At 36.7% G+C, this 23,034-nt stretch overlaps 1 protein-coding gene across 1 annotated transcript in view; it reads left to right on the top strand.

Moving 5' to 3' along the window:
* The window catches only part of ZNF236 (zinc finger protein 236), a 228,706-nt gene that overhangs the window by 198,787 nt on the left and 6,885 nt on the right, over positions 1–23,034 (top strand). The window contains exons 30-31 of the mRNA XM_036760000.1: positions 9,547–9,744; positions 18,887–19,016. Coding sequence (XP_036615895.1) covers positions 9,547–9,744; positions 18,887–19,016 — 328 coding nt within the window. The remainder of the gene's footprint in view (positions 1–9,546; positions 9,745–18,886; positions 19,017–23,034) is intronic.

Below are 23,034 nucleotides of genomic sequence, written 5' to 3'. Positions count from 1 at the left end.
AAGGAATAGGAAAGGCCTTTGGCAGAAAGTGGGATATTAGTATTGTTAAGGTTCAGGGGCATCCCAAAATGTTGTGGTCTATGCGTATGGCAGGTTCATCAGAACGGAGGAGATAAAGAGACTGATAGCTAGTGGAGAATGGATGGATCAAGTGGGGATTTTTCTGAGTATGAGAGAGCTGCAGACATATTTGTAGGCAGAAGGTAAATGGCCAGTAGGTAGGACAGGATTGAAGGTCAGCAAGAGAGTAGGAATGACAGAACATCAGGATGGAATCACTTCTAAATATACAAGGGGGTTGCTTTGGCAAAGAGAAGAGCCACCGCTTCATGTGAGACTAAAGTGAAGGAGGAGATAGTAGGAGAAGGCATCTGAGTTATGTGAAATGAGGAGGAGGAGAGAAGAGGGAGCTCTTTGTGAGAAGCCTTAATTTTTTTTTTTAATCGAAATATGAGGCAAGATTCCCAGCTGGGGTTGGGGGGAGGGGGTGGGAAGGACAGTGGGGAAAGAGCTCGATGAGAGGTTTGAGGAACTAAGATGTTTATTAAAGCAACAAGATTGATGATATTCTCTTCTTACTTGTTTCTTCAGCTTTTCCCCAATTATTGGGTACCCACTGTTTCCAGTTTTTTTGTCATAAAAAAAGCTGGTATCCATATGAGGCCTATCTTTCTGCCTTTGACCTCTGTGGGATATGTGCTCAGTAGTGGGATTCTGCACAGGTCTGATCACATCAAAACCATGCCCTAATCCTCAGTAAAGTACAGTAAACTACAGTAGCTCCATGTTACCTCTCAGATCAAATATAAAATGCTGTATTTGCCATTTAAAGCCCTTCAAAAACTGACACCTCTCCCCTTCCTCTCTTTCCTACTTTTCTAGTCCTTTATTGCATTTTACTCCTCTTTACTTTTTCCATAATCCTTCAACACCAGCTTTCTTGCTGTTCTTTCCACAGAATGCTTCATCTCCTGACTCCACATATTTTCATTTATTGTCCCCTGTACTTAGATTCTCTCTTTCCTCATTTCCACCTCCTGGTTTCCCTGGCTTCCTTCAAATTTCGGCTTCCCATGTTCTACAAGAAGCTTTTCCTGGTCTTCCTAAATATTAATTCTTTCCCTTGAAAGAAGCCCCATTTTATCATGTATCTATCTTGTCTTCAGGATTACATAATTGTTTTAATGTTAGACTATGAGTTCCCTGAAGGATGGGAAATGCTTTTTGCCTTTGTATCCTCGGTGTTTAGCATGGTGCCTGGCATCTAAAAGGTGCTTAATAAGTGCGCATTGGCTTGACTTTCTGCTTGAAGAATCTTTATAAAGAAAAGAAGGGGATAGTGTACTATGTTTTTCCTTAGAAAGTGATAGCAGAAAGAAATTACTTAGGTAGAACATAATAGAAGACACCCTGAATTAACAAACAACTATTTAATAAATTTATTTCAGTTATATAAATTTAAAAATAAAAGATATTATAATATAGTTAAATGGCTATGTTATCAGGCATATGAAATATATGAGATTCAAGGAAAGCTTACCCTGATATTGAGTTGGGAGATGTTTTTAAACAAATCCTTGTAAAATCTTCAATTACAAATAAATTATATCTACCAAATTTTTTTCTTTTTAGCACAAAGCCATAATGACAAAGAAGGACAAAAAGAGCAATGATTGTAGAAGGCAAATACTTTCATCGTACTATGATAGAATTACTAAAGAAAATAATTAGGATGAGCTTCATTAAAGTTATATCCAGATGAATCAGTTACTCCAAAAGCACCTTATGAAATTCTCTGGTTCTGGTTGCATTGCGTATTTTCTTAGGGGGAAAACACTTGCTTTGCCATATAATCAAAGCAAGTCATTCTTTTGCAAATGTGTTTAGTAAAAACTGTAAAGACGTATACTGTTTCAGTTAAAATTTCATTGTAATCTTACATCTGAAAAAGAAATATTTTAAAAGTTTCTTACTTTTAAAAAGCATTAATATCATCATTTGCAAAAAGTTTCTGCCCAGCAAAATTTCCATTTTAGGAAAAGAGGCTAAGTAAAAAACTTAAGTAGAAATACAGTGTATACATAAAAATCATGGACAAGTAAGAAAAAGTAAGAACTTTACAATGGCCAGAAACAAGTGAAAAAATCAACCATATGAGAAAGACAAGTAAATATAAACTTAAACATATAAGAAATGAAAAGGAGGCCAGTGTTACTGGATTGCCGAGTATATAAAAGAGAGTAAGCATAAGAAGACAGAAAAGGTATGAAGGAACCAGGTTATGAAGTATTTCAGAAGCCAAATGAGGATATTATATTTGACACTGGAAGCAAAAGTTAAGCATTGGACTTTATCGACCAGGGCAGTGACATTGTCGTAACTGGACTTTAGGAACATCAGTTTGGTCAAGGTGAGTGGAGGATGGACTAGAGTGAGAAGAGACTTAAAGCAGGGATACCAATAAGAAGGTTATTGAAATAGTCTAGGCATGAAGTACCCTATCACTTTATGAATAAACTTTATTTTCCCTTCTTTTTTTCTTTACTTGAAGTAATGGTAAAGTTATTAATTTCATGGAAATATCTAAGACGTTTGTAACCTTTCAGATAACTCATGGGAGTTTTTTATGTCATAATACATAGAAAAGATGGTTTGAACTCTCTCCAAATGATAAGGGAAAGTGTTAATAGCCAGCCATATTAACCACAAGAGAACCTCTGTGTAGCTTGTGTAAAAGACCAGTGTTTTGAGCAAAACTGCTTTCTAAAGAGTCCATCTTAATTGAGCTAACTACAAAATTGTAACTCCAAGTAGCCAAATGATTTGCTATCAGATGGGCATTTTTTGTTATTGTTTAGTTGTTTTTCAGTCATGTCCAACTTTTTATGACCCCTTTTAGGGTTTTCTTGGCAGAGATACTGGAGCGATTTGCTGTTTCCTTTTCCAGCCCATTTTACAAATGAGGAAACTGAAGCAAATAGGGTTAAGTTACTTGCCCAGAGTCACAGCTAGCAAGTTTCTGAGGCCAGATTGGAACTCAGAAAGAGGAGTCTTCCTGACTCCAGGCCTGACTGTGTGCCACTTAGCTGCCCCAGGCCTTTTTAGTACTGCTTATTTGAATTTTAGATGTCTGCCTCATACCATGTTTATTTGGCAGCCAAGGTTACTCTTGAAAATAATAAAAATATCATCAGCATAGAAGAGAATTTTTTCTTTATATTTCAGATTTACTGTGATTTTAGGTGAGCTAGAGGAAGGATTAAAGGGTTCTGATCAAAGAATGGAATTTCAAAATTTGATATTTTTAAATCAGGATGGTTCTCTAAAAAAGTGAGGCAGTGAAAAAAGTGAATAGTTGAAGGTAGGATAGAGAACAGATTTTATTTAAGATAGTTAATGAGGGGGTAGAATATCTGCGTTGGAAGTATCATCTGAAATGAATATTAAGGTACACACAGGATGACAACCATTAGCCATGTGTAAAAGTCATTGAGGAGATTAGATGAGTAGTAGCAAAAATGATAGCAAGGATAAGGACAGAACAGCTAGATTCTGTAGTGGATAATGCACTGGACTTGAAATCAGGGGGACCTGAGTTCAAATCTTGTCTTAGATACTTATTAGCTGTGTAACCTGAGCAAGCAGTCACCCGGCCTCTGTAAAATGAAAATGTTAATTAGCTGCCATCTCACAGGATTGTTGTGAAAATGAGACCAAGTATGTAAAGGGCTTTGCAAATCTTGGAAGTTCCATAAAAATATTAAATTCTTCTTGTTGCTCTTGTTGTTATATTGCATGGACTTTGAGGAGGAGGAGGGGTGGCTAAGGTAGTAGAAGAGTGGCCTGCGTGTGGCAGTGGGCAGTAAGGGTATATATGAAACCCTCCTCCTGGAGGAGTAGTCTTCAGTGCAGAGTTTTAACTGATGTGAAATGCTCGGAGGAATGGAGTTTTCATTTAAATTGAGGAACAATAAGGTATGTTGAGTGAGTTGAGGAGGCAGGAGTATTTGTTAGAATAGCAAGAGCAGACATTCCAAGGAGCCACAGTGGAATAAGCAAGAGGAATAAAGCAGATGGGAATGTACCTAGGCAAGTGTACAGTAAAAACAGTACAATATAATACAAAAAAAATATTGATTAGGGACATAGTGTGAGAACACTATGCTAGGTACTGGGAGAGGGAAGTCTAAGTTATACTTATTTCTTTCTCTACATTATATCCCTCCAATAGAATATAAACTTCTTTTGTGCAAAAAATGTCTAATTTTTTTCTTTGTACTTTGTTAAATTTTTCAAGTTGAATATTATATTCTCTGCCTTCAGGGATCTTACAGTCTAATAGTGTGGTAGGAAAGGAGGGGAGATAACAGTAATATGTACTATGATACAACTCTTTATGTATGGTTAAAATGTATTAGTAACTGTAATATCAATCATGGCAGCACATCCAAGGACCATTTCTGTGATCAATTGCAGGGGGTCCAATCTCACAGTATAATGAACTCTTACTTATTCAGCAGCAAACCACAGCATTATTCAACAAAGCATAGCATAACATTCATGGCAACATCCTTAAGCAAAGTATATCATTTATCTCATATCCACACCTAGGTTACAGAATATCACACTCCATTGTATATATATCATTGCATCCCCAAATCAGGGGGTGTCCCAGGCTAAAGTCTTCCTTAGCACCACACATTCTTAAGGGGTAGCAGAAAATACCACACCATCCACCCCTAGGTCACAGTAGGAACAGTCTCCTTAATCATTACCAAGCATCCAAACAAAGTCCTCTTTCATCTTGACCCGGGGTTGACCTCCAAGTCCCATGGCTGCTCCTCTGTAGGCCAACCACTCCTGACTCCCACCTGGACTCACACAAAGGCAACTTTCCGCTCCTGCACCAGGCTCCAGCTCATAGAGACTGCTCCACTCCAAGTTCCTGCCTGACAGCAGGCTCCGGGGGTTCCTGCCCCGTGCTTCTGTTTCTGAGAAAACAAAGCTTAACAGAGCAGCAACACACACCACCAACATCACCATCTCGGTTCACCTCCAAAGTCCCGAAGCTCTGTGTTAACAGCTCAGTTCACTTTCAGAGCTCTCAAAAGGGGCTAAAGCTAATCCTCCTTCGCATGGGCAGGTCTCTGCCCTACAGCTCTCCTCGCTTCCACTAGCCTTCAAAGTTCAGAGGCTCCATCAGCAAGTCTCTTCCATCCAAGGTCTCCTTGCTCTGAGATCTCCTCTGCGTTCTCGGAGGCTTTCCCCAGCTCTTTTAGATTTCCTTTCTGCTCAATGCTGGCAGCTCTCTCGATGTCTTCTCTTCAAGACCCTCTTCAATGTCTGCTTCTCTCACACTCTGGGCCCTCCTTATTTACAGTTCTAGCCACTATCTGGTTGGCTAGAACTCAGGTATCTGATTGGCTAGAACTCAACACACATACAAGTCTCTGATTGGCCAAAACTCAACACATTTTCAATTCAGCAAAAATCCCACTTTGCTTAACATTACATTTTCGCCCCTCCAGAATCCTTGGCCTTACAATCTAAATGACCATGGATCTTGGAACAAATAGAGGTACTACACTTTGTGATCCCATCCTCGTTGCCAAAATATATCAACAAGGCAAGATTCATGACCTTGAGGATGACCATGAACATGCCTGTATGGTTCGGAATTGCAAAGTGTGAAAAACTCTCTAGGTAGAAGGCAGAGGAAGTATAGCATTTATTTAGACACCAGAGGATCAAACCTGAAGACCAATAACTCCAATCTGAAATAGCAGTAATTATATTCCAAAACCAGTAAGCCCACCTCAGTGTAGCAACAAGGAAATTATAACACAGTATTATAGCAAGAAACCAAGTCATCCTGTAACCTTCCACTCTGCTGGGGCCTCCCCATAAACACTCACAAATCCTAATTGTCTGCTTGTTTGTGTTTTCTCCCTGCTCAGTTCTCTGGTCTCTGCAGCTCCCTGGTTTCTACTCTCCACTCTTTCTGCAGCTCTGTCCTCTTGGAATTCTTACTTCTCCTCCTTAGGCTGAATTCTGAATTCTCAGTTCTCAATGGCTACCTTCTGGGTGTATATACTCTTTTTAGGGCCTGAGGGCTTCAAGCCCAATAAGCAAAAGGGTTTGGGAAAGTTCTTTAGTCACTGATTGGCATCATAAAAGTGTAGACCTGCCTCTAATCTGGCCTCTCTTAACTAGCCCCACCTGAGGCCTATTGGATGGGAGGGTGGAGGGGGGGGTGTTGCAGGGAAGAGAGGGAATCTTTAATCACATTATCACCACAATAACCTGATTGCAAAATGACTCTAATTGGGGCAACGTTATGACGTTATGACGATCAGTGGTGAATGACATAGAATACTGGTAGTGTTTTATTTTTCAATTATTTATACACACACACACACACAGGTTTATACATATGTAGGTATTTATATACTATGATAGCATGATTTATAGTGGTATCTGAAAATATATGAAAAAAAGAATAAACATTTACCTCATTCAGGGAAATAGGAGTTGACTCAAGTCTATATGACAATTACTGATGGAAAGTAAAGTCTTTCTAAAACTTTTGAGCAGTGGTAGCATCAATGGCATGATGGTTAGCCTCTCAAGGTTCCTTACATCTTTATCTCTGCTTGTTTCCATGTTGACTCTGATATATTTTTATATCAAACTGTTTACATGTATCTCTTTGTTTCTTTGATAGCTGCTCTTCTCACCCATTCCTCCATGTATGTATAATTCTCAGATGCTCCAATTATGAGACTCCCGTCTTCTCCTTTCTACACTGATATATTCCTTTTACCCTTCCCCCTAAATGCCCTTAGAAGAGAACCAGTCTGTCCCCAGGACCTCTGTTTTTCTTATTTAACTTCCTCAATACCCTTTGAAAATATTAGAGTCCTGAAGGAGCTCTGGTTTTTTCTCTCCCATTAGAAAAATTAATACTTATATTTTATAGTGCCTTCCAAAATTACTTAAATATACCTCTCTAAATTTCTCTTAATTCTTGTGTTTCTATTTCAAGATTCCTATTTTCCTGATCTTTTCAGTAGAATATTTGAAAGTCATCTTATTACATTAAAGTCTATTTATTTTTCTGCATAGGAGTATACTCAGCTTTGTAGGCTAAGTTATTTTTGGTTGTAAACCTGTATCTTTTGTCTTTTAGAATTCAGTATTCCAAGATGTCCTGTCATTTTTAAAAGAAGCTGCCAAGTCTCGTGTGGTCTTGATTATAGTTTCTTAGTATATAAACAGTAATCCTTTCTGGATGTTTCTAGTATTTTTTTCCGTTTTTAATTTTGACTATGATATTCCTACAATCTTTTATGATTCCTTTCAGGAGGTAATCAGTAGATTCTCTCTATCTTTATCTTGCCCTCTAGTTCTAATAGATCTTGGCAATTTTCATTTGTGATTTTTTTTTTCATTTATGATTTCTTGAAACAGAGTATACAGCCTTTTTTTTTTTAAATCAATTTTCAGGTGAGCCCAATGATCCTTTTTTAAAATCAGTTTTTATTGATATATTTTCGTAATTATCCCAAAGTATCTCTTTCCCTGTCCCTTCCTTAGAGCCATCCCATATTACAAATAGTGGTTTTTGGAGAGAAAAAAAACAGCACATCTGATAAATAGTTTGAAAAAGTCTGAAAACATGTAATGTATAACACCTGTCAACTCCATAAAGGGGTGGGTTGGAAGTGTCTGCTCATATGTCTTCATTCAAGTCCTTCTTGATTCTTATAATTTTGTTGCAGTTACTTTTGATTCTTTGATATGTAGTTCTTTCCATTTGCATTGTTGTAGTTCTTGTGTTTACTGTTTTCTTGGCTTCTTTTACTTCATTCTACATCAGTTCATAACAGCTCTTTCTATGCTTCTCTGTATTCATTACACAGATCATTCTTTACAGCACAGCAATATTCCTTTACATTCATAGACCACAGTTTGCTTAGTCATTCTCCAATTGATGGGCATATACTTTGTTTCCAAAAGTGCTGCTATAAATATTTTGGAGTATGGGGTCTTTCTTATTAGTGACTTTCTTGGGGTATAAGCCCAGTAATAGAATAGAGTCTCTGTTTCAAAGGGTATGAAAATTTTAATTACTTTATTTGCATAATTCCAAATTACTTTCCAAAATTGTGATACCATTTCACACCTCCATCAACAGTGTATTAGTGTCCATCATTTTACAATTCCTCCAACATTGACTATTACCATTTTTTGGTCATTTTTCCTAATTTATAGGGCGTGAGGTGAAACTTCAGGGTTGTTTGGATTTGCATTTCTCTTTTCGTTAGTAATTTGGAACATTTTCTCATATGGTTGTGAATACTTGCAATTCTTCTTTTGAGAAGAATTTGTTTATATCTTTTAACCACTTATCTGTGGGGGTATATATGTGTTTGTGTATGTGCACATACATTCACATGTATGTTTATATTATGTATATAAGTTGAATACCAAAACTTTTATCAGAGAAATTTGATATAAAGATTTTTTCCCCATTTGGCAACTTCCCTTTTTATCCTGGATATGTTATTGTCTATGCAGAAGGTTTTCAGTTTCATAGAAACATTATCTTTTGTAAGTGCTTCTATCTCTTGTTTAATTGAGAATACTTCCACTCATAGCTATGAAGAGGAAATGATCTGTTTTTCTTCTAATTTTTTAAAGGTATGATCTTTAATATTAAGGTCATGTATCCATTTAGACTACTGTATTATGGAGTGTGGCGTGAGGTAGTTGGTCTAAGCCTACTTTCTGCCAGATTGATTTCCAGTTTTCATAGAAGGTTTTGTTTTTGTTTTTTAATCAGACGTGGAATTTTTTTTCCTGGGCATTGTTTTCCATTTTGTCAAACACGGGGTTGTTGAGTTCTGTTGTTTCTGATTCTCCTTGTCTAGTCTGTTCTTTGATCTCTCTGTTTTTTAACCAAGAACCACATGGTTTTGATGACTGCACTTTATAATACAGGTTGAGGTCCGAAAGTACTATTTCCCCTCTGTCCCTACTTCTTTTCATCATTTCCCTTGATAGTCTAAATTTTTTTTTGTTTTTCCAAATGAATTTTATTATTTTATCAAATTTTTTCAAGTATCTCCTTGGTAATTTGATTAATGTAACATTAAATTTTTTATAAATTAATTTTGTCAGTATTTCCATTTTTATTATATTGGCATGGTCTAACCACAATACTGAATATTCCTTTAGCTTTGTATTGTTCTTTATTTCCTCAAGGAACACTTCGAATTGAATTTATACATATCTTTTGCGTGCATTGGTAGGTTGATAAAACATGTACAGCTTGGATAAGTGTTTAAGGTATGAGTGTATGATTTGTTTTGTTGTTTTGTTATTGTTGTTATATCTGTCAGTTAAACTATTTAAATATAAGTAAAAAAAAGGAAATAGTGACATGCATATCACTGTTTTTAACAACATGTATGCAGACCTGTACACAAAGAATAAACATATTTGTTAAAAGTATAAAGTAATTCTCTTCATAAATTTCTCCAGGTGACTGATGTTTCACCAAACCTGAATAAAAGCAGTCAGTCTGAAAAAGAAGGTCGAGTGCACCAGTGTTTCGAATGTAATCGCACTTTCTCATCTGCAACCATGTTAATGCACCATAGCAAAGAAGTTCATGGCAAAGAGCGGATCCATGTTTGCCCCATCTGTAGTAAAGCCTTCAAGCGGGCAACACATCTCAAGGTAATTTTTTCTTTCAGAATGGTTAAGCATCATCCTTATTGGGCTTTTAAACAACCATTATTTTATCAAAAATAATTGGGTGTTAGACATAAACAATTGTAGGTTTGTTAGGACTTGAAATATCCCCTTTCTTTTCCTGAAAGGAAATAAGTTAGTAAACCCTACTAGAAGAAATCAGTGTTCTAAGGAATCAAGAATTTCCCAAATGTTGTGCGAAAATGATAATAATCACCAGTGCTCAAAGTACAAATTCTGTAAACGTTTTTAGAGTGCCCAATGGGATACTTAGGCATTTATAGTATATTTAATAAATGTTCTTAAAAACATAATTCATTAATGAAACTAGTCCATGCTGGATCCCAGACTTTTTCTGACTGAACCTTTTTAGAATATGACTATATACTTGGGAATCTCTTTATCATGTATAGTAGGAATATAGGTGTCTGATCATTCATTGAGTACTTCTTAACACTCCCATTCTCTATACTGCCTGTCCTCTCATCATGTTGTTTGGCTCGAAGAAATGTCCAAAATTCATTTTATAAAAGACTGGTTAAAAGATACACTCATTCTCTATATAACTCCAGCATGAAATTGGACTTAGGGTTTTATGGAGAGGAAAAATACTTGCTACCCAGTTTGACAATCGGTAATCTTTCTAAGGGACTTGTGATGCCTCCCTCTCCCGGTCTCAGGACAGGCAAAAAAACAAAACCAAAAAGGTTCACATTTATTTATTACAATTCAGGAAGCATTATAAATACTCATTTTATACAAGACCCTACACTAGACATACATGGGATACAAAGGCAGAAAAAGAAACAGCCCCTTTATTTTATGTGAGTTTTCATTCAAATGAAGGTAATAACATATACACATGTAAGTAAATGCAAAATATATACAAAGTAGTTTCTGGGAGAGAAAGAGCACTAACAGCTCAGGGAGAAGAGGAAAGTGTTCATTTGAAGTGATGCCTGGGAATCCAAATAGCAGAGGCAAGTAGGGAAAGCATTTCAGGGACAAAAGAACCACTTGTGCGAAGACATGAAGATGGGAGAAAGAAAGTCTTCTACAGAAACATCAGAAATGCTAATTTAGCCACAGGGTAAAATGTGTGAGACGGAGTAATGTGAAATAATTTTATAAAGACAGGGTGGAGCCAGACCATGCAGGGCTTTAGATGTCAAATAGGGGAGTTTACATTATATCCTAGAGGCAAAAGGGAGCAGCCGAAGCTTCTTGAGCTGAGAAGTGACATGTGGTGTATAGATTAGAAGAGGGAAATGTGTGCTTTGTTGATTTGGCAATGATGTGTATGGATCAGAGGGAGAAAAGTCTGAACTAGGAAGACCAATTTGGCTGTTGTAATAGTCCGTGAAAGAGGTGATGAAGTACTGGTATGGTGGCCCTGTGAGTGGAGAGAAAGGGAGAGGAGGTGAGAAGTTACAGACATTATAACCTACTGAATGCTAGGTGTTGAGGTTGATTTTTTAAAAATGTTGAAAAGATACTACTGTTTCTGCCCTTATGATCTTATAGTTCAACTGGAAGATATGACACCAACACAGATAACTATAATATACAACATTACATAATAGGTATATTAAAGAGTTACAAGAGACAAGGCTTTATGAGGGGAAGTTGTTAAATGAATGTAAAGATCTAGGAAGCTTCCTGGAAGCAGTGCCATTCGACTTGGCTTTTAGATAGTAGGTGGTAATTCAGCATGTGAAGAAAGGAGGAGGCAGAGCATTCCACCTATAACGACAAAAGGGAAAAGGCATTAACTTACTGGTTGGCTCCTTTAAATTACTACAATAGCTACCATTGCTTCCCTTAGCTATTTCCTAAACTAGAAATTCTCTTTCAGGAGAAGTTTACAAGAATTTCCTTTTCCATTCTTTCTTTTTTTAATATAGTTTAGTTTTTATTTCATACTGATAAATTTAAAGTACGGCCATCTAGGCATACTTATGAAAGAAGAAGGGAAATGAAATCCAAGGAAAATTATAGTAAGTGAGAGTTCAAGGATTACGGGATATGAGAGCTACAGAGGAATGGTTTAGTTGGAAAGACAAAAGCAAACACACACTTAGAAAAATTGTCCACAGTCAGTAGTAGTGATTTTCTTTCTGGTCTTGCCATCCTGAGAACTGAAGCATTCCGTGGCTTCCATACTGTTCATGCTTTCTTTCACCTGGCCAAAAACCACATGTTTGCTGACCAACAAATCAGTCTCAGCAATACGGATGAAAAACTGGGAGTTCTTTGTGTTGGGTTCAGCAATTGCCATAGGGCTTCAGAGTCTCATCAGGAAATTTCTCCCTGTGGATAGACTTGACATCAGTGCTATTGTAGCATGTGAAGTCATCACCTTGGTTCATAAACCCAGCAGTGATTCTGGGAAAGCAGAGAGCCCTTGCAACCAAAGGGATTGATTCTCTTAGCATTGAAGTTTCTTTGGAAACTTGTCTGCAAATAGCTTGAAAGTAACCGAACCCTGGAGCACATTATCAATGGTGATGTCTGTTGAGGTTGATGCCAACAAGATGAGGTTGGCCCTTGGTGGTTTGGCGGGGGTCACAGCAGCAGCAGTGGGAGTTAGTGTTCAGCAGTAAAGTTGAGGTCTTCTGGGGGCATTGTTTGCAAAACCCTCTTCATTCTCTCTTATATCTACACACCTCCATTTGTGTTTTAATAGGGATTTGCTGTGAAGCACTGTAAGGAACCGAACAGTGGACAGTGTTGGGGCTACAATAATAGGTGAAAGGAGTGATCGTGTGAAAGGTTGCAAAGATTCTTATTCTTTCCTACCTAACTTCCTGTTCCCTAGTCATATTCTTTATGATGGGCAGTTCTGCCATCTCTTAAGCAGGTCCTTTCTGCTGAGTCTCCCCTTGGTCCAAGCTTAGTTTTTCTGTGGCATGCCTCACATTCAATCCTGGTTAAGTCCTACTAAAATGCCACTCTTTGCCTCCCTAACACAATGCTTGGTGAGAAAAGATACTTCCCTATTTGAGCCTCCAAAGCTTCTTCTCCCAGGGTAGTGATATTTCAGACCAAACAATTGTCTGTCACCTGTAGTCTTCCCTCTTCTTCCCCATTTTTCATGGAATTTTTACCTAAACCAAATGGTCAAGGGACATGGAGAAGCATTTGATGTATAACTCCATTCTCTTTTGGAGTGGAAGATTTGTACTCTCTAATCTGGCTCCATTGGAAATTTGTCTGCCTTCTTGCTTCTCAGGATCATTTCATCACAGGAACAGTAATATGTAATTAAGAAGAGAATAAAAATGATTTGGGACTTTCTGATAAGGGGTCAAGGATTAGAGAAAAGAGAAAAAAGATTTGTCTACTCAGTGGTGTAACTTAAAATCATTTTGAATGCTTAATATAGCAAAATTACCTGTCAATTATTTATGACTTTTAATATAAAAGTGAAAATATATTAGATACAAGAAAGTAGAATATAGTTCTCACTAGGGGGTTTTCCTATGGATGTTTGTTATAGTAAGCATCCCAAGATCATAGTGAGTAGCTCTTGATAAGCTCTGGGAATCCTAATTCAGCTCTGTTTATATTTATAGCCCATATTGACAGACTGATTTCCTTTCTCATATAACATCTATTTTTGCTGGTAGACTGATATAAATTTTATTTGATGATAAAATTTGTTAGTTGATGACTACTGGCATTAGGATAACTAACACTAAATATAGTTGATAGTTTATCTTTGACTTTACAAATCATTCTGCTTTTTCTGTAGAAGCCACTGTTGAATCACACTGTTTACTTTTAGATATTATTATTCATGCATCAGTGCTCAAGGTGAAGATATTCTTTTGAACTTCTTAGGATAGACCTTTTTTGCGTTTAGACTTTTTTTTTTTAACAGAGTGCTGGCCCTGGAATCAGGAATACCTGAGTTGAAGTCCTGCCTCCATTCCTTATTAAGTTTTTTTACCCTGGGAAAGTCAACCTTACTAAACATCAGTTTCTTCTTTAAAATAGGGAAAATAATAGCCCTGTCTCACATGACAGAATACATGTGAAGTGCTTTGCAAAATGTAATATACCAGCATGTAAATTTTGTTATTATTATTGTTTTGTGAAGCTAAATGATTAGCTTTCCTAATGCTTTATCATAGTCTGTTGTTTATGTCTAGTAGAAATAATCTGATCTGGTTGAAGCACTTTTAGTTCTGTTTATGGAGTGTCATGGAGAAATGCAACTTTGGGTTATAAAATTCTGTGAATATTTTCTAATAAACCTCATTTTGAGCAGCTTTGGTACATAAATTCCCTAAAAGCTATATATAATGCCTAGCATAGGCTACAATGACAATGCTTAAGAAACACTCTTTCCTCAGGTATTAGAGGTTTAGATGTCAAAGTAATTTTTCAGGTCTGGTGTTTATGACTTTGAGGGCATGTGTACTCTGAAAATATATGTACATGACACATTGCTCCAAAGAGCAGTACTAGTTTATTTGTTATTGCTCAGCTATCACTACTCTTCAAAGCTGTATCTCTTGTGAAGTACCACACAGGTATTCTCAGTTGCCTTTTGAAAACATTAGCCACAAATCTCACCAGTTCTTATGTCCAGAACTGAATTTATCATCTCTTGCTCTGAATCTCTTCCATCTGGCTGCCTTCCCTCTATTAATGCCACTCTAATTCTCCAATTTCCCAGATTCAAAACATCATGTTCATTCATTTCTTTAATTCTTCTCTCTCATCCCTTACTACACATTTCTAATCAGTCCTCAAGTCCATTTAATTCTATTTCTACACTGTCTCTTGTATCTATTTCTTCCTTTTCATTACAAGTAGCAGTATCCTGGTTAAGTTACCTGGACTATTGGAGTAGCCTTCTAATTGGCTCCCCTGCCTTTAATCTTGTAATGGTATGGCACACTCATGCTAAAATTCGTTTCAGTCAAACAGTCATCAAGTATGTGTTAAAGTATTTTCAGTTGTGGCCAATGAGTGGGTTTATTTTGTTTCTCTGTGCTTATTTGTTTTTATTTTTTCAAGTTGTAGGTCAGGGGATTTCTTGGGGAGAAGGCTAGGGATGTTACCAAGAGAAAAAAAAAAAGAGGTAACAGGGTCATTGAAGCGTTTAAAAGAAAATGAACAAAAGAGAACAGAGACATTATAAGGAGACACAGACATACAAGACAGCTTTGAAAGTAATGTGAAATTTATTATAACTTGTTTTAAGTAGCAAACTACATAATTATAGATAGAGTTCCCTTACAGTTATCTTTTTCTGTTTTATTTTGTATATGGAAAGGCTCTTCTTTTGGTGTTAAGTGCAGAGTGAGAGCAGTGCGTGTGTGTGTGTGTGTGTGTGTGTGTGTGTGTGTGTGTGTGAGCATCTATTAGGTGCCTTCTACGTCCCAGATACTACATAAAGTAGTCACACTACATACATACTACACATTAGGGATAGAAGGATTAAAATAAAACAGTCTTTGTCTTCAAGGAAGCCTACATTATATTGAGAGACTGTATACACATACGCTTTATATGCAAAATAAAGTGTGAGGAGAAGGGTAGTAGCATGATTGGGAAAGCTTTCATACGGAACATGACAATTGATCTCAGCTTTGAAGACTACTATAGATTCTTAAGAGACGGGGTGAAGAGGAAATGGATTCCAGGATTAGGAAACAACTAGTGCAAATGCATGGAGATAGGAGATCCTGGAGTGTTGCATGTGAGGAACGTAGGAAGACCAGTTTGGCTCAATCATAGAGGACATGCAGGTGAACAATATAATAAAAAGGCTGAAATGTGAGGTGGAGATAGGTTATAAAGAGCTTTAAAAGCTAAGCAGTAGAGCATCTATTTAATCCTAGAGGATAGGGAGCAATGGACTTTATTGGGGGTGACATGGTCAGATTTGTGCTTTAGGAAAAAGTCATATTGGTAGTTATTTGGAGGATAGATTGGAAAAGATTCTTGAGGCAGGGAGACCAATTAGGTCGCTTTCGGAATAATCCTAGTTCGAAGTGATAAGGGCATGGATGGTGTTGTGAAATGTCAGTAGAAAAGGGGACAGATGTAAAAAATGTTGAGGTAGAAGCAATAAGATTGGGCAGCTGATTGAATATAGGAACAGGGAGAATGAAGAGTAGAAGTTGAAATACATGGATACATGAATACTTGGATGACTAGAAGTATATGGGTGCCCTTGACAGAAATATGAAAGTTTAAGAGTGTGGATTTGGGGGAAAAGACAAATTGTTCTGGAATTTGAGTTTGAGACGCCTTTAGGGCATCTAGTTAGAAATGTTAAATAGGTAGTTCTATTGGTATTGCAGGGCTGGAGCTCTGGGGAGGGGGACTGGGGCCAGATTTGTATTTCTTAGGGTTATCTGCATAGAGATAAACCTATGGGATGAAGTGACCCTAGGCGAGAACATGAAGAGAAAAAAGAATTGGATTCAAGACAGAGCCTTGGGGTATACTTACACTTAAGAGTTGTGATCTGGATGATGACACAGCAAAAAAAGTCTAAGAAGTGGTTAGGTAGGAGGAGCACCATAAAAGGACAATGTCATAAATGCCCAGACAGGAGAGAGTATCCAAGAGGGAGAGGGTAGTTAATAGTGTGGACTGTTGAAGAGAAACCAGAAAAGGATGAGGGTTGAGGAAAAAAAACAACAAAACATTAGTTTTGGCAATTAAGAGAAAATTGTTCAACCAAAAGGAATTGCAAAGACAATAATGAAAGAGCCTGTGCCCTGAAGGAGTTTGCATTCTACTAAGAGGAAATAAGTATATAATTTGAAGGAGAGAGCTCTAACAAGCAGGAGAAATCATTAAGGCACCATTAAGCAAGCTAAAGGATTATAAGCAGTGGCTGGAAGAAGTAGGGTGTATGTTCCAGGCATAGCATGAATATTGGAAATTGAATGTTAAGTTTGGAAAATAGCTAACAATATAGTTTGGCTGAAATGTAGAAATTTTTGAGGGGATGAGGGTCGCTATTGTTCCCTATGAAATAAGTGTAGAAAGTTAAGTTTGCACCAGATTGTAAAGGGTTTTAAATGCCATGATGACAAATTTTTATTTTATACTAAAAGCATTGCCTAAAGGAGCCACTGAAGATTTTGAAAAGGGTAGTAATATAATCAGACCTTTGCCCATGTAATGTGATTTAGGTGTGAGACCAGAAGGAAGGAGACCTACTAGGTTATTGAAATAGTCTTGGTAAGAGGGATTAGAGCATAAGGGCCATGTTGGTAGAGAGAACAGTACAGATGGAAGAGATATTATAGAGTTAGATTTGATGTCTTGGCTGAGCTGAACTGATTGAATATTGGAAGTGAGGGGATGAGGGAGGGAATAAGCATTTATTAAGCACCTAAGTGTGCTGGACACTTTGTAGATGTGTCATTAGATCCTCACAACAGCCCTGTAAGATAGATGCTATTATTATCCCCAATTTACAGTTGAAACTCAATCAGACAGATGTTATATGACTTGCCAAGGGTCACACAGCTAGGAAGTATCTGAGGCTAGATTTGAACTCAGATCTTCCTGACTCCAGGCCACTGTACCACTTCACTACCTAAAGAGCAAAGAGCTAGGGATACCTTACTTTCCCTAAAACAGAGCTATGATTATTACCCTTTTTACTTATTCCTAGAGTCCTTCTACCCTGGTGCAGTGGTTCCTAATACTCCAGTGCAGCAACTGGCTAGCTCTCATTTTCCATTTTTGCTTCAGGTTTTTGGATAGTTCTATTGTTAATCTGGTGTGTTTGGTTATACCTTGCTGATACACCCCCTTCACTGCCTAGGGCCAATTATTAGCTCTGTCAGAGAATTCATGCTCAGTCTTTACTTGAAGCTTTTGTTCATGCCATATATACCACTTGGAATCCCCTTCTTTCTACTTATTCAGATCTTAACCATCATTCAGAACCCAGTTCGATTTCTACTTCAGATTCAACAGGCATATACTCACTCTTGCATACTAGGCTCCTTCCACAACACTTTCTCTAGCCAACACAGTTTCCAGCAATTCAATTCAGCAAACATTTGTTAAGTGCGTGGTACAAGGAAAGGTGAGAGAGATAATAGCATTTTGGATTGTAGGGTTTTCCTTGGAGTCAGTGACATCTGGGTTGAAAGCCTTGCCTCTGATACATTCTAGCTGGGTGACCATGTACAAGTCCCTAGCCCTCTGAGTGTGTCAGATAATTGTAGAACTTTTCAATTCTAGAACAGTTGCTGATCTGTATTGGAAGGAGTTTCCATACCTGGAGTTCACTACACTGATGAAATCATGGGTACACTCTCTCCTTCACTTCCCCCCCCAAAAAAATTACAAAAGAATTCTGCAGGGTACAGGCAATAGAGAGATTAAAAATGGTCAAGTCCCTGCCTTCAGAGAACATATATTCTACTAAGGTGGTGGGGTGGGAGTTGAGAAACACAAGCAGGCATGTATACAGATAAGTATAATATATCGGAAGATGTGATTGGGCCAAAGGAAAGGTGCACACAGAGTGGTCTAAGAAAGTTTGAGGAGAGGGAGAATGTTTTCAACTGGCTGGAATCAGAGAAAATGTTAAGAAGTATGTCATAGTCATCCTTGGGTACGTATTATAAAAAGAATAAATTGAAAGTCCAGAGATGAGCTTATTAGTCCTGTCTTTGTGTCTAATTAGATAAGTGATTTAACCTCAATCTGTCATATCTTCCTGATGTGTAAAACAAAGGTTTTAAACTGAATGACTTTTTTAGGTGTCATTCAGTTTCCAGGTTCTGTGACTGTAAGGAGTCTAATAAATTGACAGATGACTTACTATGCAGAGTCTATTCATCTCTGGGCTTCTGTTTCCTCATCTGCTTGCCAAGTGAGGAGGTTGGACTAGATGACCTCTAAGGACCAAAATTCTGTAGGTTTAAGCAGTCTAATAAATAGGGCAAAATAGAGAAATAATAAAAGACAATAATTATTTTTATTATCCTCAGTTTGTTGGGAATTTTTGTTGTTGTTTTTGGGGAGGGAGAGGGACCACTGTTTTTCGCCCCCCCCCCCCCCCCCCCCCGCCATTCCAAATTTATATCTTCCCATAAAAGTCTCAAAAACATTCATTCTTTTGTTTATTGAACAGGAGCATATGCAGACACATCAAGCAGGTCCTTCTTTAAGTTCTCAGAAGCCAAGAGTATTTAAGTGTGACACTTGTGAAAAGGCATTTGCTAAACCAAGTCAACTAGAAAGACATAGCCGAATTCACACAGGTAATTAATGATTACAAAGTCATGCCCTCTTATTTTAATGATCCTCCAAATTAAGTTGTTAGTCATTGGGAAAACAAGGTTCAAAGTGAAAATATTCATTTACCATGTAACCTGCAATAGATGTATTTAATGTGTAAAGGAAAATTAATTTCATGTAGTACTTAATGAATTTGTTCTTTTACATGCCTTCTTAAAGTCAAAGGTTTTGATATTCATATCCTGACCATATAGCTTCAAAATGGCAATTATTTGCTTAATTTGTTTTAACATTGACTTTGGAAAATGGGGAAAGAGGAAATAACTTTTGAATAATGTAATTTACTAGAATTTAATAGTATCTCTGTGGTTTTAAATTAAATAGTTTATTTCCAGGGTACATACAAAAGTTTAACCTACTGCTAATGATACTATACCATAGGAATACTTACAACAGTAGTTTTATATCAATTTTTAAATCATAATAATCTGGAAGTGTTATAATTAATTTAAAATTTGTATGTAGTCTTTTTTCTTAGTTTTTACATTGTACTTTGCAAGTTATAGGTGATAATCACATTATTAATAAACTTAATGTTCCATTTATAAGTGAGATCTTGGGTAAAATAGGATTTTAGGTAATTGTGATGTTAAGCATTTTCAAGAGAATAGGCATGATGAAAGTTTTATCTTTGTAATTATACAGTCTTTTTCAAAAGACACAATTGGAATACCTATTATTGGTAATGGAATTTAGCATTTAGGGTCTACACATACATACATACACATACTCTGAAGATGTTATAGGTAGTTGAATACTTGAATACAAGTATTACTTTTTGTTCATTGATTTTGTGCATATGACATGGAAGGCCCTAGAAGATACAAAAGTGAATAAGACATAGTCCCTTCATAATCCCTTTATACAAAGATAAAACACACAAATAACTGTAATACAAGTTAACATAAGAGTATGTAAGAGGTTAAACAGAAGCATGAGAGATTTAAGGAGGGCAGAGGTCATTTATTCTAGGAGGAATCAAAGACAGTTTCATAGAATTGGCAAAATTGCTCTCAAATCCACTCCTTGAAATTTCACTTTCTGTTAAAGGTACTTCCATTCTGGTTGCATCACCTTAGAGTTACATTCCACTTCTTCTCACCTTCATCCCTACTATCTCTCATATCTGTCCCCTTCTCCTTTCTCACATAGTTATTGCTCTTTTTCAGCTCCTCATTTCTTCTCATCTTCACTGTTACAGTAGCTTCTTATAATTTGACTTTTGGCTTCCAGTCTGTCTCCATGCCAAGCCATTTTCCACACAGCTGCCAAAACAATCTTTGTAATGCATAAGTCTGGCCATGTCACTCCTTTGTTTCAGAAGAATCAGTGGCTCCCCTTTACCACCAAGGTAAAAGTAAGACCCTTTTCTTGACTTTGTAAACTCTCCAAAATCTCCAGGCTTATCACGTGTTATTCTCTTTCATACCAACTGTATTTCAGCCAGATTTACCCACTTGCTAGTCTTTGATCTCAGAAATCCATCTCCTCCCTTCTTACATTTTCATAGCTGTACCAGGGCAAGGAATATACTTGCTCATCACTTCTATCTCAAAATCCTTAGCTTCTTCAAACTCAGGTCAAGAGCACATTGGGTACGGCCCCTGTAATGAACTAGAGATATAAAAATGGACAAGAGTCACACAGGATAGGTAGGCATGAAAAGATTGTAATCTGCATCATTGGAGGGAATTTCCAAATGAACAGTATCACATACACATTTGAGTATCTTTCCAGTGGAATATAAACTTGAGGACAGTGTTGATTTGTTCATTTTAATTTTGTCTTTGTATGTCCACCACCTATCATACTGCCCTATGTATAGTAAGTGCTTGATTAAAATGCTTATTGGATTTTAGTGGAGGTGATCTTGAAATAAAGATGTTCTGTTTAATTAGAGGTTAGTCATACTGAAGCCTGACCAGAAAGAAAGGTCCAAGTACAATAAAACCTTGACAATATGGAAACCTAAAGAATAGCTGAGGGTTTTTTCTGTTTAACCATAAAATTTTTTAAAAACCATTTTGGAGAAAAATATCGATTATATACCTTTTCTTTCTTAAACAAGGTACACTGAAAACAATTTAACCTGCAATGTGGCCCACAGGGACCTTATGTACAGTTTCATAATTTTCTAATCATCACAAAATCATTACAAAAACGGTTTCTAATATCTTAGAAAGTCATATGTTATTAACATCTGAATTGCATTTTTATTTCTTTTGTTAAATATTTGCCAGTTACATTTTAATCTGATCTGGCCCCACTCCAGAGTGTTGTGGGCTCACCCCCTGGCCATATGTTTGACACCTCTGGTCGATTGAATCAAGGATAGACTGGAGGAAGGAAGTATTGTTAGAAAGCTATCACAATAATTCTAGATGATAAGGTAGGAAAGACTATATATACTAAGATGGTTCCACTGGAAATGGAGAGGAGGGATTGGATGCTGCAGGTATTGCTAAGATAAAAATGAAAAGACTTGGCACACTTGGCAACTGATAGGATGTGTGGGAATCACTGGAAAGATCAAAGGTAACTACAAGGTTACAAACAGTGGTGACTGGAAAGATGACAATGACATTCGGAAATTAAGGGAAGACGACAAGACAAGTGACAAAAGTGATAAGTTCACTTTTAGACATGACATATTTGAGGTGACAGCTGGCCTTCTGGGTGGAGATGATATTAAGCTCTGGGGGAAAAAATTAGACATGAGCTGTAGATCTGGAACTAATAAATACATAATATAGGAGTAGATGAGTTTTTTCAAGAGAGATTTGAAGAGTGCCTAGGACAGAATTGTGACAATATCCTAGTTTAAGGAGCTAGAGAAGGTTGACAGGCCATGAAAGAAGATAGAAAGACAGAGACAGGAAATACATTATTTGAAGAGGCTGAAAAATGAGTCTAGAGCAAGATTAATAGACTAAGAATTCAAGAATAAAGGAAAAACCAAAGACCATGATGAGACCAAAATGGAAATAGAACTTTGTCTCTCCCTTCTACTTTGTATTATAGTGTTTTTTGGTTTGTTTTGTACAGTATTGCCTGTTCTGCCTCTAAGAGTATAAATTCGTTGAGGTCAAGACGTTTACTTTTTTAAGCTTCGTATTCCCAGTATCTAACACAGTGACATGTATGTCATAGGACCTTAACAAAATTTTGTTTGATTGCAATTGCTTCAGATTTAACTCATAAAATTTGAAACTTTGTTTTTGGTTAATTCAGAAATCTTTTTTGCATACTTTGTGTTTCTTGGCTGTGTTCCAAGTAGTTGAGGTTTCCACATAGCTGGTTTCACATAGGTAGGATGTTACACTATCTGCCATTTATAGGAAATATGAAGGTACAGGACAACTAGAAAAATGGTATACTATAAAAGAGTAAAACCAAGAAATTACATGAAGCAGAATTATTTTTATCCTTTCAACAGAATATAGTTCTATAATTAATATTGAACATAGTTTATACCTGTGGCTTTCTGCCTTAAAGCTGTGTAGTAACTGACTAATTGGGTGGATAAAAGAAAGAAATACAGAATAGCAAAAACATCCCTGGAAAAAGTAGACTTGTTTCTTTTTTTTTTTAAAGCAGTATTTGTAGCCTATTTTGGAAAGTTTGTAATTGGTTTTGGAAATGAGTACTATGAAAATATGTATAATTGCCTTAGTTTTTGTGTGTTGACCTGCATTATTAGTTAGTAAATAAATGTCTTGAAAGTGAACCTCTTTTAGAGAACTGTTTTTAGAGAAAATTGTTAACTTTATGATTTAATTAATAGTCGTTTAAAACCAAAATTTATTTGAATGCACCGAGAGTCAATAGTTTTGAGGAATTACTGTTTGGGGTTGTTAACTTGTTAGCTGTATTTTATACATTTGCATGTTATCATGAAACAGATTTTAAAATAGTCTGAACCATGATTTATTCATTAAGTAGAAACCAATAAACATCTGAAGAGTTTTTGTCTAAGGGTTT

This window comes from Trichosurus vulpecula, chromosome 1, assembly GCF_011100635.1.
Source record: "Trichosurus vulpecula isolate mTriVul1 chromosome 1, mTriVul1.pri, whole genome shotgun sequence".
Taxonomy (NCBI): Eukaryota; Metazoa; Chordata; class Mammalia; order Diprotodontia; family Phalangeridae; genus Trichosurus; species Trichosurus vulpecula.
This window is presented reverse-complemented; position numbering and strand designations above follow the sequence as displayed.